This window comes from Xiphias gladius, chromosome 19 (genome assembly GCF_016859285.1).
Source record: "Xiphias gladius isolate SHS-SW01 ecotype Sanya breed wild chromosome 19, ASM1685928v1, whole genome shotgun sequence".
NCBI classification, from domain to species: domain Eukaryota; kingdom Metazoa; phylum Chordata; class Actinopteri; order Istiophoriformes; family Xiphiidae; genus Xiphias; species Xiphias gladius.
Window position 1 is genome coordinate 10,208,603 of NC_053418.1, and position 17,882 is coordinate 10,226,484.

The 17,882-nt window shown below is 39.8% G+C and overlaps 1 protein-coding gene across 3 annotated transcripts in view; it reads left to right on the plus strand.

Moving 5' to 3' along the window:
• Positions 1 to 17,882, plus strand: part of LOC120805842 (dmX-like protein 1) — a 53,100-nt gene that overhangs the window by 14,809 nt on the left and 20,409 nt on the right. For all 3 annotated transcript variants that reach the window (XM_040156463.1, XM_040156465.1, XM_040156464.1), the window contains exons 12-30: positions 793 to 1,510; positions 2,066 to 2,187; positions 2,656 to 2,745; positions 3,152 to 3,254; positions 3,367 to 3,486; positions 3,977 to 4,195; positions 4,816 to 6,062; positions 6,355 to 6,613; positions 8,340 to 8,473; positions 8,935 to 9,121; positions 9,259 to 9,369; positions 10,090 to 10,259; positions 11,111 to 11,208; positions 11,388 to 11,553; positions 12,683 to 12,811; positions 12,974 to 13,112; positions 14,322 to 15,118; positions 15,538 to 15,636; positions 16,156 to 16,323. In XM_040156463.1, the coding sequence (XP_040012397.1) occupies positions 793 to 1,510; positions 2,066 to 2,187; positions 2,656 to 2,745; positions 3,152 to 3,254; positions 3,367 to 3,486; positions 3,977 to 4,195; positions 4,816 to 6,062; positions 6,355 to 6,613; positions 8,340 to 8,473; positions 8,935 to 9,121; positions 9,259 to 9,369; positions 10,090 to 10,259; positions 11,111 to 11,208; positions 11,388 to 11,553; positions 12,683 to 12,811; positions 12,974 to 13,112; positions 14,322 to 15,118; positions 15,538 to 15,636; positions 16,156 to 16,323 (5,076 nt within the window). The remainder of the gene's footprint in view (positions 1 to 792; positions 1,511 to 2,065; positions 2,188 to 2,655; positions 2,746 to 3,151; positions 3,255 to 3,366; positions 3,487 to 3,976; positions 4,196 to 4,815; positions 6,063 to 6,354; positions 6,614 to 8,339; positions 8,474 to 8,934; positions 9,122 to 9,258; positions 9,370 to 10,089; positions 10,260 to 11,110; positions 11,209 to 11,387; positions 11,554 to 12,682; positions 12,812 to 12,973; positions 13,113 to 14,321; positions 15,119 to 15,537; positions 15,637 to 16,155; positions 16,324 to 17,882) is intronic.

Consider the following 17,882-nt stretch of genomic DNA (forward strand, 5'->3'; position numbering starts at 1 on the left):
ATTAATTGTATTTGTACTTTGTAATTCAATTATCGCTATCAACTAAGTAGACTTTCCTTTGGTCACTCTTTCAAGCAACTTATTTGTATTCACATTTTTGGGAAGTGCTTCTCCTCAGGAAGGTTGTGAATCATTTTGACAGTCGTGATTGTCTAGCTCCTATTCAGATGGCTTCTCATTCAGCCATTCAGACAATTATATTCTAATTATGTGTGACTTCATATCAAATTGAAAAGTCCCTTGGTGCATTTTTATTGGGAGTGAAATAATGAGAATCTTGTGACATGGCAGTTAGTCAGTCAGGCAAGGCAGCTAAAAGAATCTTAAGTTTCATTGATATTCAGGTTGATAAAGCCTGCCTGTTTAATTAGATGACATAGACAGTATCCTGCATTATTTTTATTGGTAAAAGTATTTTGAACTTCATTCTTTTTTACATATGTGAGGGGATAAGTGAAGAATGCTCTATTCCCTGAGTCTCCATCACTGTTTAAGTGACTCAGTTAATTACATAAAGTCAGTTGTCACTCCGCTTCAGAATACAGAATAGAAGAATTTCAGCCCTTTGTTTTGAGCTAAACCTTTTGTAAAATGGGTTCATGATCTTAAGTGCCATCTATCATAACCACATTCACATCAGAGCTTTGCTGTTTCGTAATATGTTTCTTTAAAGCTAAAACAGAATTGATTGACAGAGTCCTTCATATCACTGACTTAGAGCTGAAAGTTTTAGTTGTTTTAGATTCATTGCTCTGATCTCTCTCTCTTTCTCTCTCTCTCTCTCTCTCTCAGGTGTCGTTCGTGTCCCGTATCCCTGTTGCATTCCCTACAGGTGATGCAATCTCCCTGAGCCACAGTGTCGTTATGTATGCCTGCAACAAGAACGTGGATCTGGCTATTCAACATGGCAGACAACGACCACCTGGGAGCACATTGCCTCAAACTAAATCTGCTCTAATAAGCTATGGAGGTCAAGGAAAAGCTGCACCCAGCAGTAGTCTTCGACTAAGCATTTTCACCCCGAACGTCCTTATGATCTCCAAACATTCTGATGGTTCCCTGAACCAGTGGGCAGTCAGTTTCGCGGAAGACTCTGCTTTCTCCACTGTGCTCAGCGTCTCTCACAAGTCACGGTACTGTGGCCACCGCTTCCACCTCAATGACCTGGCCTGTCACTCATTACTCCCTCTCCTCCTCACCACCTCACACCATAACGCCTTGAGGACGCCAGAGGTAGACAGCATTCTGTCTCCTCCCGAGACCTGCTCCACTGGTTTCTCTCATTCAACATCTCTGTCCCGTGGGTCACGGCCCAGCCGGGTGTCCCTAGGTGTGGTTTCCCAGGATCCCAATGCGATCTACAGTGAGCTGATTTTATGGAGAGTGGACCCTGTTGGCCCGCTGTCTTTGTCAGGCGGGGTCTCCGAGCTAGCTAGGATTAATTCTCTCCATGCATCAGCATTTGCTAATGTAGCCTGGCTGCCCACACTCATTCCCAGCAGCTGTTTAGGTGAGAAAATATTTTTAGTGTTGGAAATTGTTGGAGTACTTAATTCTCTCTGTGCTTTCACAGTCAGACAATCTAGTGAGCACATCTTCATTTTCATAATTCCTTTTGTTTACCAAACAGTTATTTTGGTTTAGTAATATAAAGGAAATTCAGTTATGTTTTTCTGAACATCCAACTGTGACCAAATGAGACTAGCTTTGGGACTACAGATTCCCATAAATACCACTGTTACAAGAGTTTTTTGAGTTCAATTTTACCCTCGTGTATACTCTCTTGTATATAAATAAACAGTTCCTGTGAAACAACTCATTTAAACTCCTTAAAATCGATGAAGGCTTTAAATTTCCAAACAGTATCCCACTAGTAAAATTGTAGCCGGAGTGCACATAGTCCATATAAATTTATAGCATGAGTCTTTAACATTTACCTGTTTGTTAAATGTACTGTACCTCAGTATTCTGTATATTTTTGTCTGTTGTTTTTATGTTTATTTAGAAAAACATGCGTAATAGACACCTTTCCATTTTTTTTTCCTTTCTTTCTTTACCTCTTAAGGTTTGTACTGTAACTCCCCCAGCGCCTGTTTCGTGGCAAGTGACGGCCACTCACTCAGGCTGTATCAGGCTGTTATCGAAGCAAAGAAACTCCTGAGTGAGCTCTCCAACCCTGAGATATCAGTAAGTCCTCAAACAGGATTCTCAAACTCCAACAAACTCTGCAGGGTACAGTCAGCATTACAGTGGCTGTTTTTATATGAACAACAACAAAAAAAACGTCAGTGTTTCCCCTTGCGCCCCTACAGAATCGGCCAGGTACTAAGGTGTTGTCAATTTGCAATCTTGCCACTTTATTAGTGTCAGTCATCTTGGATGACTTGGCAGAAAAGTCACATAGGAGCACAATTAAATAACTTGAGCAATAAGATGAATGGCATGGCAGATATCCTTCTTATCCAATACAAAAGAGTTGAATCCAGCAAGATATGACGGTTGATAATTAATTAATTTTTTATTTTCATTTAAAAAAATATTCTTCCTTACATTGCATATGAACTGTATTGTATAATTTCAAAAAGTGCATTTGGCATAGTAACTATGTTTAAACTGTAATACTGATCTAAAATTTTAATGTCTTTTTCACTTCAGAAATATGTTGGGGAAGTTTTCAACATTATCAGTCAGCAATCCACAGCAAAACCAGGGTGTATTATAGAGCTGGATACCATTACTGACTTTGTAAGTATAAATGAAGCCCAAAGGAACTAGAGTGTATTCAAACAAATCTCCCTTGCTCCTGCTTTCTTACACACTTTAAAGACTGTAAACACCTTGGATAAAGAAGATATTAACGGAAACTTTTCCCCTGAAATAAAACCTATAACTGAAATATATTTGAAATCTGGAGCATTTATATATGAAACGTTCTGAGTCTTATACTTCTGTGTCTGTGAAAGGTCAACCATGAAAAGCAAAAACAGGTGCAAAGCAAACCTCTCTTACCCTCGGGCAGCTTGTGTGTGAGGTCTGTGTGAGATCTTGTGTCTTTCTCAGTGTGTCTGTGTATTTGCGCGACAGTAGATTTGGCATGTTGTTCAGGGTCTGAATCTGATAAAGTTTGATAATAACTTCTTGTTCTCTACAGCAGGGGAAGGAGACCCAGCTCCTGCATGTTTTTGAGGAGGATCTGATCCTTGGCAGTGAGAGAACAGAGAGCACACAGGACACTCCTGATTCTCCTCACACTGGTATAGATAAAATTGATTTTTCCAACTCGGTGCTTTAAAATATATATTTTTTTAAAGTTTAATTGCACCAGTTTATTAATGCTCTTTGTCTACTGTATGTGCTTCTCTGCAGCCTCTGGTGAGCCGCCCTTCTCGGCACGTTTTTTCCTCGTAGTGGTTGAATTATCCCCAACAGGTCGCTCACTCCTTCACATGTGGCATCTCCATCTTGCTGCTCGACCCATCACCATGGGTGGGTACTTTGAACAAAAGACTTAAACTTCACCGGATGTGGGAAAAAATTTGATTCGCAATTGCTCCAGGACAATCCCGTTTAATCTCATCTTGTTTAATCCCTAACCAAATGGATGAATTGAATCTTCAAGGACAATGTCACTTCTGAGAAAGTCAGAAGAACTGGAAGCCTCCTGACAAAATTATTATGGCTGCTAGAGAGCAATGACTCTGCTGTAAAGTTCTGAAATTTGCTATTTTGTATTGACCGTGTAGAAATAGTAACTGTTTTTGTACACAAGTTGTGGACAATGTTTTGAGAATATTCTGTGAAATGAATTTACTGGTATGGCTGTGCATGTACTGAAAGATTTAGTTATAGACTCAAATATGACTAATTCTGTGTCTGTCACAAAGTAATTTTTAAAAACAAGTAATATTTGGAGGGTTTTTTTTAGAAATTCTCTTTCTGTTTTCTAAACAATATTTTCCTGTTTGTGTCCCCACAGAGGAGGCCACGATAGAGAGGGATCCCACCACAGCTTCTCCTATAAACAGATCTCAGTTCCGCTGTGACACATTCAGTTCATCAGTAACTCAGAAGAGTAAATCCTGCACTTCTAATCTGCAGAGTGCCTGTCGCCTCAGCCTCACAACACACAGACTTTACAGCCAAGAGATGGCTCTGCCAGAAGGGGTAGAAGCAATCAGTGTTACACCCTCAGCAGGTGAGGAACAATGAGGACACACAATCGCATACAAACAGCATAAGTCCACGAACTTTCTCTGGCAGTGAGATCCAGGAGACATCACAGCTAGAAGGTCAAGCAAACAGTGACTGAGCACAACACAAGTCATTCCATGTATGAAAAAGGGCAATACTCAATGCAAGTTTGCCAGTCTAATAGCAGGGCACAGGTAAAGAACTTCAGCAGCTACCAAGACATTTACAGACACCAGTACAGACAATTGTCAAAATTTTATGTTGCCAAGGGACCTTCATCTCTAAAGAATCGGTCCTTCAGTTAGCAAATGATTTAAAACACTGTTTCAAATAAACCTTTCAGGAATATATTGCCTCTATCGACTAAGAAAAAGCTACTTCTATTATCATAGGAATGAAAAATAGAAACTGACAATGGTGGATATTTTTTCAACAATTTTCATTTTCAGCAGGAAAACGGTTGGAAAGGGTGTGGAAAAGGTTTTTGAAATTATACTCAAATGATTATTCAGATCAGATCGATCCAAAGAAAATTGACAGAAGTTTGAAAAGATAATAAAGTTTAGAATTAGGAGATTGAGAAAAACTTCCTTGCCCAATAGTGTATGTCATCTCTCCTCCTAGGTCACCTGAGTGCGTCATGTTCTCTGCCAGCTGGCCGTGTCCCTTACCTCCTTGCTACTTCCTGTTCCGATGGAAAAGTGCGCTTCTGGAGGTGTAATGTTATAGCGACAGAGCCCTCCAGTGTGGACAACTTCTTGTACCGGTGGGAGGAGTGGCCGCTCCTGGTGGAGGAGAGGCTTCCCAACAGCAGCGCAGTAGCTGTACCAGGTCGCCCCATTGAGGTCAGCTGTTGTCACACTGGACAGATCGCAGTTGCCTACAGGCAGATGCCAAATACACCTCTGAACTCAACACCTCTTCTGAACTCTCACGGATTGACTTCTCCTCCTACCCTGGCATCCTCCCCCTACAACACCCATCCGACCCCGACCTTGACTGTACAGCGTAGCCCAAATCTCACTCCAAGCCCCAACCTAGCAAACATTAGAGAACCATTGGTCCACATTAGCATCTTCCAGTGTGAGTCCACAGGTGGTTCACAGTGGATTCTAGAGCAGACCATTGTCCTGGATAACACAGATCCCACAGCTAACTATGGTATTATCAGTAGTAAAACTGGAGGTGCCAATATTCCAAGTAACGTGGACTTCTCTTTACCTAATGAGAACTGTCTTGGTTCCACTAGTAAGAGCCTGGTCCATTTGGACTGGGTGTCCCAAGAGGATGGGTCGCATGTTCTGACTGTCGGTATTGGGACAAAGATTTATATGTATGGACGTCTCTCTGGGAAGCCTCCAGAACTGGGTCTGTCATCTGATGCCAGTAGAGATCAGAGCTTGTCTCGCCTGGTTCTGCTTCGGTCAGTCGATCTGGTCTCTTCGGTTGAAGGCTCATTACCCATCCCAGTCTCCCTCTCCTGGGTACGAGATGGCATCTTGGTAGTAGGGATGGACTGTGAGATGCACGTCTACTCCCAGTGGCAGCCCCCAGCACCACCCAAACCAAATGCTGCCATTGCCCAAGAAACAGACATCAGCAGCAGTGTCTCCTCCATAATCTCAGCTGTCAGACAAAGCCAAGAGGAGGGACTCACTCCTGGGGCTGCAATGTCTTTACTAGCCCCTCCCAAAAAGGCCTTGACAAGGTCGATGATGAGCCTGGCTCAGAAACTCAGTGGGAAGAAAACAGCTTATGACCTGCCCGTAGAGATGGAAGATTCTGGGCTTTTTGAAGCAGCTCACCAACTCTTTCCCACTCTGCCCCAATACCATCCTGTACAGTTACTAGAGCTCATGGATCTAGGGAAGGTAAGTTAAACAAATACTCAGTTGTCTATACTTATATATATTTTATCATTCTTTTGATTTTTTTTTTTTTTTTTTTTTTTTTTTAATTTACAAACCTTCTCCAGTTGTTTTGACAAGTCGCTTTTGTCATTCAATATAATCTAATTTCTTAAGGTTTGAAGATGTCGTAAATCAAACCAATATATTTAAACAAAATGAAATTCACCCGAAAGTTAAAATTTGTTGCTTTACAAAGCAAGAAATATCATTTAACTTATGTTTAAAATGTAAAACATAGTTTGTCTATCTTAAGGTTCACCGTGCGAAAGCCATCCTCTCTCACCTGGTGAAATGCATTGCTGGAGAAATTGTGGCACTTAAAGACAGTACCAGCAATCCAGAGAAACGTGTGCGCTCTCGAACCATCAGCGCTGGAGGCAGCACAGCCAGGGATCCAAAGATGTTCAGCAAAGTAGAGAACTCCAGCCCAGACTACACAGAGATAAGCTCCATTCCTCCCCTTCCTCTGTACGCCCTTCTGGCAGCTGATGAGGATAGATCACCAAAGCCTGGTGGGTTTAATACATGTGGTTTTAGAGTAATATTAGGTAATTTATAAATTAATAGTAGACTTTATTTCAGTTGTACCTAACATAGGCAAGTAAAGTACTGAAAATATAACCATATTCAGAAAATATGAGCTTGGAAATTACAAGAAAAATGGCTAAAGAATGTTCACAGTATTTTGAATCCTAAAAGAAGAGAAAAAGGTAAGAAACATATTCACTGAATGCAAGTCCGTTTAAGTAAGTTTACTTAAGAAACAGTTGTCCCAAAATGAATTACACTTAGAAGAAATGTAAAATATACCCTGCACCATGAATACAAAGGCATTACCCTGGGCTCTTTGATTTTTATGCCTACGCGCCAGCGACAGTTGTGGCAAGAGGCATTATGTTTTTGGGTCGTCTACCTGTCTGTCTGTCCTTCCCATTGTCGTGAATGCAATATCTCAGGAATGCCTCAAGGGAATTTCTTCAAATTTGAAACAAGCGTTCACTTGGACTCAATGATGAACTGATTAGATTTTGGTGGTCAAAGGTCGAGGTTACTTGTGTCCTCAAAAACATATTTTAGGCCATAACTCAAGAATTCATAGCTAATTATGACAAGACTTCACAAAAATGTCTAATAGGATAAAGTTATGAAGCGATGAAAGGCAATAATTCTAGTTTTTTGCTTGCGGGCTTTTTGTTTTTCATCCTGCTGTTCTAAAACTCTGCTTATACAGCAAATAACAGTCCTGAACATAAAGCTAGAGCTGGATCACTAATTACTTTAAAGAACAATTAAAACAATTTTAAAATAAGAGGAAAAAAAAAAACTTCAAACTTTTGAGATAGAGATTAGAAGTTTCGATCTGTGGACAACCCACCTAAACCCAATGTGCATAGATTAATTAAAATAAAAAGAGAGAGACCCAATTTGAGGGGGACCCGAGCACAGCCGGACCTGACCCGAATAGAACTAGGGATAATTAGACCCGATTTAAAATGCAATCGACATGAATAGACCCTAACAGAGAGAGAACACAAATGCTGCATAATGATCTGTTAATACAATCAATTAACAAGTAGCTACAGTGGGAAACAGCAGCAATATAATGATGTTTATGTTTTAATAACAAATGGAAAGCCGTAGAAATTAAAATAATTTGTTTATATGCTTCAAAGACACATTTATTACGATAAAATTAGGGTGAGTAGAATTTGGACCTGGTCCAACTCCAATCCCGGGTCAGGTCTCAGTTCCTCAGAACCGAGTGGACCCGTGAATACCTCTAATAGAGATGCTTTGAGATGGTGAACTGATATAGTAACCTTGAAAGACTGCACTTGTGGATAACAACTTAATGAAAAAATTTAAAGTCTAGATTAATTTTCTACAGCGTTGAATGACAAAGGGTGAAAACTGAAGATTGTAACTTTGTCAGAGTATGTTAAGTCTGAGAAACATCAAACATGTTCTCCCGGTGTGTTGCTAAGCAGGTACACAAACCAAAACAGAGAAAAAGTATTTACTCTTTGGTCTTCTAGTGTTTCCTCATTGTGTATCTGGGGATACGAAGTGAAAAGAATTAAAGCAGAAACATGTATACAGTTCTTTTAATTTGATCGGTATTTTATTTTAATTTGACAAATACCCTCCTGCTATCTTCAGCACCGGAGGGTATTTATCCCCATTTCTTATGAAATACATGTCTTGTGTAATTTAGCTCTCTCTTGTGCCTCCTTACAGAGAAAGTGGGCAGTGTGAGTGGTGATAGTGGGCATGGTTCGAGTCACACAGATGCTTATGATGAGCTCTTTCATACACCCAGCATAGTGGACCTGGATCCTCTGGACAACAATCAAGAAGAAACAGGCAACAAGGTCAGTCTCTGTTGGCTTGTGCTTGGTTAAAGGGAATTTTTTTTTAAATAGAGAGGCAAGCAACATTTTTGGGCTCTTGGTATTCCAGTGTGTAGCTTAGACATGCGTAATAGTGCGTGTCAAGGTTCATTTTAGATATATTGGTGCCTTAAAAGATAGACCAGTCAGAAGTCATGATGTTCCGAAACTAATTCATCGAAACTTTATCCTGGTGTTGGCTAAGCATCCAGATATCGCCAAAAGGTTGAGGCATTAGGAAAAGCTTGTACATGTAATAAGTCTTGTGTACAGTTAATGTGCATGTACAATATAATACGTGTTTTGTTGTGAATTTGAATCCAGCTATGACACATTCTCCATTTTAACATTATTTCTTGCCTCACTCTATGTGTTGTCTTACAAATTAGAAATACAGTACAATTAATTTTACAGACTGTCCTGTCTTTTTCCCCTGTCTGTAGGTTATTGACCTGTCCCAGTACAGTCCTACATACTTTGGTCCAGAACATGCCCAGGTACTGTCCAGCCACCTCCTTCACTCGAGTTTGCCAGGACTAACTCGAATGGAGCAAATGTCTCTCATGGCGTTGGCTGACACCATCGCTACCACAAGCACAGACCTCAAGAACAGCCATGGCAAGAGCAAAGGTACTGGAGGGAAATAAAAATATAAGATGAGGGCTCTTCAAATGGATAAAAATGCAGGAAATAAGTTCTTCATTCCACAACATAATTTAATAACATTTTGAAACGTATCAGCAAGCTGTCTGTCATTCATTTACCAGGTGGAGAGACACTGGATGAGTGTGGTCTGAAGTTCTTGCTGGCTGTCAGACTGCACACCTTCCTCTCTACATCCCTGCCTCCAGCACACCGGGCACAACTGCTACGGCAAGGTACAGTGAGATAGGGGTTTTCAAAACCATTTTCATTTGGGTCATTTCATAGCTGACACAAATGAGCAGTCAAAGGCAGTAACATTCAGCACACTGTACAGGTCCATTTTCACATCAAGAAAAATATTCTTTTTCTAATCTAATAAGACCAGAATTCACAGATAAACTTTTATTAGTAAGTCAAATACCCCTGAAAATTAGTATGCTTACCTTCCCTTGTCCAAAACGCCTTAAAATGTTGTGGCCTTGTGATCTTGACTTAAAGTAAGTTTCCAGCTTGATGCCTAAAGAGCTGTGTCTCTGCACTCCTTTAAGTATAGCTTCAGTGCTCACCTGGATATTAGAGCAGTGACTCTATAAAGACTCCTAAAGCTAGACAGAAAGAAGGTTACTGATGGTCTCAATTGTAAGTTTTTGACAGTAAAAGTTTCAGTGAGAGAAGTAAAGAAGCCATAGTCTATTTATTGTCCGTAACTATTCCAGTAAAATTACCCTTGAGCAAGGCACTTAATCTTAGTCTACTCCCTAGAACTCCTTGGTGGGTGGCAGTACAACACTGTACCTATAAGAGGCAACTCAGTGTTTTAAATATATAGAACTCAAGTTACTGTTGTCAGTTTTTGTTAAATGTATATCTACACAGTGTTGATATTCTCCCTATGAAATACGGAACATTCCCCATTTTCCATGTGTCCTTTTTTTTTTTTTTTCTCTCTACAGGCCTGTCAACATGTCATTATGCCTGGGCCTTCCACTCTGAAGCTGAGGAGGAGCTGCTGAACATGCTCCCTGCCCTACAGAAGGGAGAGCCCACCTGGCCTGAGCTGCGCTCCATGGGTGTGGGCTGGTGGCTGCGCAGCACCAACAAGCTACGCAGGTGTATTGAGAAGGTGAGGCGGCTAATGTCATTAGTTACTTTTCATTTACAGTTAGGGTGTCTGGTCTTAAATCTGAAACAGTTTTGTTAAAATAGATTCTCTAATTGGAAGTACAAATTTTGTAGGTTGTGGATTCAGTGGCAAATCAGAATAAAAGAGGGGATATATATGAAATGGGATGGCCAGTACCTCTGTGGAGTTTAGTTTAACATTCAGTTTGGATTCATGTTAGCTATTGTAGTCTTGATTTAATTACCAAATACATTTTTGAAATAGTTTAGCATCTGGTGCTTTTCTGCATATTTCACACTACAATTGAAAGTCAAATGGCACAAAATTAATCTGTACTATTGTGATAAGTGGTTTAGTCATTTTTCACGTGAAAAAGCCAAACATCTTCTACTTCTAGCTTCTCTAATGTGAGGATTTTGCTGCTTTTTCCTTCTCTTATTCAGTAGTGAACAGAATATCTTTGTGTTTTGGACTGCTGGTCTGATACGAAGCGATTTATAGATTGAACCAATTTTCATCAGGATTGTCTCCTTTTTCTTAAAACAAAACCTGCACAGAATAATTTTAAAGATGCTATAATCACATAAACATTCTACACTTTAAGGCTTTGAAGGTTGGCCATTAGTGTCTTAGCCCTATGCATTTAATATCAATTGCTTAATTTATAAACAAAGTGCTGTCAGATAGGTGAAAGTGAAATTTTGCTGAGGTTAGTGTAAAATACAGTAATATAACTGAGTATGACTTACCCCCTGAAATGACCCATAAAGCTACACGGTGTTCTGTGCATAATAGATAATGTAGACTGATGAGACGTGAGCTGAATGTTTTATTTTTTCTCTTTATGGCAGGTTGCCAAGGCTTCTTTTCAGAGAAGCAATGATCCTCTGGATGCAGCTATATTTTACCTTGCACTGAAAAAGAAGGCAGTGGTGTGGGGATTGTACAGGTAGGCAGAACTGACATGATTTTGCATTTGCCTATGATATACAAATGCGATCGCATTCACATACAGTCATCACAATTTTTGCACCTGCCCTTAAAGAAGATCAGTTATGTCAGATTACTGAAGACCTATGACGGTTTTGTTGTTTTCTTGTTTTGAATCCATAACTTCATTCTCTCCAGGTCTCAGAAGAATGCCAAAATGACAGACTTTTTCCACAACAACTTCAGCGAAGACAGGTGGAGGAAAGCAGCACTGAAAAATGCCTTTTCTCTGTTGGGAAAACAGCGGTTCCAGCATTCTGCAGCCTTCTTCCTTCTAGCCGGCTCTCTTAAGGATGCTGTTGAGGCGAGTGGAAATCAGACATGACACAGTGTTTGCAAAAAGCACTTTTTCCTTCAGCTGCAGTTGCCACTTTGCCCGCCTGCTAAACATAAGTTAGAGACCTTGCTTTCAGTATAGATTAAGTCAAGTACTGCTCATTTTTATTTGCAAAAATCAGTCAGCAGCAGTGTTTGATATAGTAAAAAGCAGAGAAACCACATTCACAAAAAACGGACCGTGTTAACCAGTTGTTTCTGTAGTGTGTGGCATCCTTTTTATTATTAAAATAGCTCAATACATTCCCACGGTGCTGTCTCAGTCAAGAGCTTTTAGCACAATGCACTCAAGAATTATTGAGTCAAGTTGGCAGTTGACTCTTGGGTGTTGTTGTCTTTCCTCCTTTTTGTGGGAATTTTCAATGGCATGGTATCACATTCATAAACCAGCAGCATTGCACTCTTATTGAAGCACTGTAAATTGGGACACTACTTACTACCTTAATTTCATAAAAATATATTTGCATATTTGTTTGTTTGTTAGCAAGTAAACTTGCCTGTTTTTAATCATGATCGTTAGAATGGCTGTTGTGTTAGCCCACAACATACATACAGCTCCGCCTTTTTGCTCACATAGCAAGAAGAGCTGCCTCTGGTCATCTTGTTTATTTAACCTTTTATTCATGAAGGTTGAATCTGTTTAGAAAATTCCTGAAGCAATGACTCACATTATTTCATCTGCGTGAGTAACTGGAATTTTTCAAAGCATTTTATGGAAATGAGCGTCACCCAGGCAATGAACTATCATTGACTTTGTTTACTCTTTCTTGGTGGGAGGAAGTCTCATTGAAATGCACCTCACACCTTATCAGTTGCAAGCAACTAGAACAACTTCAACTATATCCACTAACTCTTTGCTGTGAGCACAGGCTTTCATTTTTTCATTTTTTGGTTCTTTCCTTTCTTTTTTAACACGTAAACAAGAAAGCAGTAACTTCAGAAGATCATTATGTCTTACTGCATTACTTTGCATCCAGAATATGCATTATTTTTCTGCTTATGTCTTTTCTTGTCTCACCCCATTCAGTCCATTGCCAATAGCTCAGAAACCCTTTTTAAAATGATAACCAGCTATGCTTTATTTCCTCCTCCTCCAGGTGTGCTTAGAGAAAATGCAGGACCTACAGCTCGCTCTGGTGATCTCCAGATTATATGAGTCTGAGTTTGAGACAGCATCCACGTACAAAAAGATCCTCCAGAGACATGTCCTGGGACAAGACAAACAGGTGCATAGAAGTTGTGTATGAAACGGCGTCTACAAGCTATGTTTTTACTGCAGAAAATGAACAATTTGATCAACCTACCCAGTGTTGTTTGACTCCAGCGTTTGATAATTAATACATTACAGAAACCGGAATAAGTCATTGTAATTCTCCTATATATATCAGATTCCAGCCCATCAGGACCCATTCCTGCGTAGCATGGCTCACTGGGTCCTAGAGGACTACAGCAGAGCCTTGGACACTCTACTTGAGCAGCCTGCTAACAGCACCAGCTCTAGGTCCACTGAGAGCAAATGTGACGTTGGTAGGTCTGAAGTGCTTCTTTTTTTAAATTTATGTCTATGCAATGGTGAAATTAAAATAGTACAGTTTGGTACCGTGTACCACAGGAACATGTATTTTTACACTTAATTGATAACTCACAAAATTTTCACCCCGAGTTCACTATTTCACAATTTCATCAGTAGCTAGCCCACCACCTTGTTGTTATGCACTTGCCAAATTTTCACATTCACATTATGAGAGCAAGCAAGAAAACAAAAAAAAAAGTGATTATTTAGACAAAATTCATTATGTGTCCCATGTTAGGTCTGCTGGAATTGACAATGTATTGTGATTATTTTTTTGTTCTGATTAGTATTGTTTTTTTCAAAAATTTCTATAGGTGTTATAACTTATATCATTTTGTTAAAATTTTCCCATAATTTGTTAAAACTCTATGGGAGTTTCCTGAGTGGAAACATACCACGGTTGGCTGACTATCAGATTCTATGTAAAATTTAGTCAGTTTGACTTTAAATTCTTAGTAGATATATTCTGTACTCTCAGAGGCCTTAAAAATATCTCAATACCCTGTTCACTTTGTGGACATTGCAGGCCTATCGAATGCAGCATTGCAGGTAAAAACAGGTAGACTCTAAGTGCTGCATATTATACTTTCACACTGCGAGGTTGAATCCTCTGCTTTCACAAAATGACGCAGCTTTGCAACTATTTTTGGTCCTATAACTATATATAATTGCATCCTACTGGACACAGAAGATCACTTAATTGAAGAAAATATACAAGGCTTGCCTTAAGAATACATGAAGAACTGAACTTAATATGAACCTCATTTTGACTTAAGAGCCAAACCAGTCCCAGATTAACATAAATGCTACATGTGTTTCATAATTGATGTTCTCAAAGCACATCTATTATGCCTACAGAGAAAGAAAACTATGACTTATAGAAAGTTGAAAATGTTTCTTCCTACTTGATAGATTATGTGCTGTCCTGGTTGGGTTTTCAGTATGAGTTGTCCGGTCCCTAGCATAAATGCTCAAATAGCTGCATGCCTCAGTTCTTTAGATGTTCGACAAGGATTCAGTCAAGTTAGTTATAGCTCCATTTCAGTGTCTGATCCAATAACACAGCTTGTCCTTGCAGGCACTGTGGGCAGAGCAGTAAAGGTGGCTTGTTTTTGTCACCAATACAGATAATTTCCATTTCTGTCTCTTTTTATCTATGACAGGTTCCTCTTCTGTGTCTACATGTAACCCTGAGGTTTTCAACTTTTACACCTACCTCCGTACCCACCCACTCCTCCTTCGCCGCCATTTTGGCTCTTCAGATAAGGCTAAAGTTGGCCTGACCGCTGAGGGTCGAAGAGTTGACTCCATTAGCCTGGAGGAGAGAAGGTTGTTTTTCACAGCTGCATATGCACACCTACAGGCTGGCTGCCCCATGTTAGCACTTGAAGTCCTCTCCAAGATGCCCAAAGTCCACAAGCATTCCAAACTCCTGAACCAGGAGGATACAGGCATCGCTGCTGAACTCAGTGTTGGGAGTAAGAATGGACAAGCATCAGACCCAGATTGGTCTCAGCCGGGTCTGAACGGCTACGAGTCAGGTGGGAACAGCTTGTCCAACAGTCAGTCAAATTCAGTGCTAAGTTTTGACTGGAGCCAGCAATCACTGACACTTGCAGATGAGCCACTGGAGCTGAAGTGGGACAGTGACAAAGATGATGAAGAAGAGGATGAGGATGAAGAAGAAATTAAAAATGGTAAGAGCAGTAGAACTGCAGACAGCAGCAGTGTGTTCCAGGACACGCAGGATGCCACGTCGCCACTAATGGAGACAGTGATGGGAGAGGACAGTGAGAACAGCAATGACTTCATCGCACCATCTGATGACATCTTGGCGGCTCAGCTGAAGTTTACTGCCTGCTTGAAGATTATGACCAATGAACTCCGGACGCTGTCGACAGGGTATGAACTGGATGGGGGGAAGCTACGTTACCAGCTCTACCAGTGGTTAGAAAGAGAGGTAATTATACACACACACACACACACACACACACACACACACACACACACACACACACACACACACACACACACACACACCTTTTAATATTGTCATAATATTCATCTGTGTGATGAAGCATTATTCTGGCTGCACCCCATAGATTCACTCAATAAAACTTTTCTAACTTGCATAACTCACACACATCTCTCCTGTCCTCATGTTCACTGCTTCAAGATTTTGTCTCTGTGTGTCTGTAACTCAGTGCATATAAACCTCATAATGGTCATAACCCCAGTGGTTTTCGCTTATGAATTTGTTTGCCTTCTCCTGTGAAGCTTTTGACATTTTGGTGAAATGTTTTGCTTTCACTCCTACACATGGATGAGAAATTTCTTCTTGATAAATTGACTTAATGATAAAATTCTGTTTTTCCCCAGGTGGTGGCTCTCCAGCGTTGTTGCAGCTACAAGCCCTGCCTACCAGAGCTGTCAGGCCACAGTGATGCTCCTGTTTCTGGGTTGGTGGAGGAGGAACAGGTAGGTGTAGATAGCTGGTTGCTTATAGATTTGATAGATGTTCATGGGAGGAAAAAGCGATGCAAACAGTAATAATGCAGTAATAATAAATTAAATTAAGACAACAGCAGAGTGTCATGACATATTTTTGAAAAAATGTTTATTAATTAAAGAGTTTGTTGCACCAGTCTTTCTTGGATTTCTGCCCCTGTTTTTGTTGTTGGGGTAAGAAAACCCATCTAACATGCGGCTGTATATTTTTGTCTGTTCTCTGCAATTTATTTAGTTTCAGCAGCAAACTTGTTTATACATACCAACCCCCATTTCATGTGTATTCACAAATTAAAATTATATTTCAAAGACCTACTAGTTTATTGTTGACAGAACAGATTAATGTACATGGCTTAAAAACATAGTTGTTTTTAGCATACCACTGTGGGACTTTTGTTTGAACACTAGCCAGCTGGATAACATTGGCATATTTGCAGGGGTGTTGATTGATTTGTCTATCAGACTAATAAAGTAAAACTGGTTTTCCAGCCTGGGAGCCCTCATGGTGACAGCCAGAGGAGCAGGAGACACTGGCTGCAGGGTAACCAGCCCTTACTTAGGATGTTTCTGAGTTACTGCAGCTTGCATGGCTCCCACGGTGGAGGACTGGCTTCTGTGCGCATGGAGCTCATATTGTTGCTTCAAGAGTCTCACCAGGTAATTAAAACATGCACAGACACACACTAAAGGCCACTGATTAACAGAGTATGACAGTTTTTTTTGGTGGTAGCCAAGTTAGTCTGCCTTTTATAGCTGTTCCCACTGAGTAACTATACCGCCTGATTTTTTTTTTTTTTTCAGGTTGTTGGGGGTTGTAATAAAACAGTGAATAAGTAATTATAAGTAATTTAAGCACTTTGTTGACAATTTGTTGACTGAAAAAGTTATTTAATCATAATTTTGGTGATTAGTAGGATGATTTGCTGGTGATACAGTCTCTTGATTTTGTTTCTGTAAACTTTTGGTGAATTAAATATGACTTATACATAAATGAGACAAAAAAAGAATATTTGGTGATAGATTACTAGTCTAGGTCTTTTATTAGATAAAATTATGACAAACATTTGCTCACTACATTTTTACAAATGCTATGCTTGACTTCTGTTTTTCTTGTATAAAATATAGTGTGGGGTTTTTTTTAGGGGGGTTGGGTGCTTGTCAAACATATCAAGCAGGGCTCAAGTAACTTATTACAGCAGTTTAGTTTACATTTTTAATCAGTGAATTGAGAAAAAAAATGAATAATTGATAATAGCTGTTGCAGCCCTAGTTCATGGCTTTACAATGGAGATACTACTGAAAGCATTGCTACACATTAGCAACCAAGACTCTTCCATCACAGACAAGTGTTTAAATTGGTAGTCAAGCCTGCCCAAACTTTATATGCCAGAGGTTCTGTACATAACTGAAAGCACAGACTAAATGTGAGGTTGTCTTAATTATTATTATTTATCTAGATAGGAACAACAAGGAATGTCAAAAAAAAATATTTTTCTGCCAGAATAAAGACAGGGTTAACCATCATCTGTATGTAAAACATTTACACTGGTGGGCAGAGCTGCAGTATGATTTAACTGATCACATATTCTCCTTGAAGGGAAGGTTACTGAGCAGATGAGGGGCAAAATATGACTAAAAGACGAATAAGCCATCCGAAAGCTTGTCATGATGCAACCAGATTCCCAAGACACACTTGTTCAGATCTACATATTGTGCATTGGCGATTATCTGCACACCTCCAGCAATGGATTGACAGGTTGTGCTGAATCTTCAAGCTCCTGAGAGAAGTCCTGCCTTAGGCTGACCATTAGAAGGATGAGTCAAATTTTAGGATGTAAACAACTCAATTAGGAAGCATGGGAACAACACTCTTGAATGTTAGCACAGTCGACAGGCACTGAGAGTCCTTTCTACTCTTTTACTTTGATTTTGGAATAAAAGCAGTTACTTTTGTCCAAACTCTGGTTCCATGGTTGTAAAATTTCTCCATTGTTGTTGAGGAAATTTTTGTATTTTTCCTTGGTCTTGACTTCAGTCACTGTGTAGATCTTCTATTAAGGAGATTAGTGAAAACTGAACGTGATTCATCAAGCATAACGAACATAAACCTGTGGTGTTCAATCACACAGTCATGTTCAGGAATTTACACACTCTAAACCTCCATTGCCAATGTTTTCTTTTTTGCTCTTTAAATGTCTTTCACACCTACACTGGAA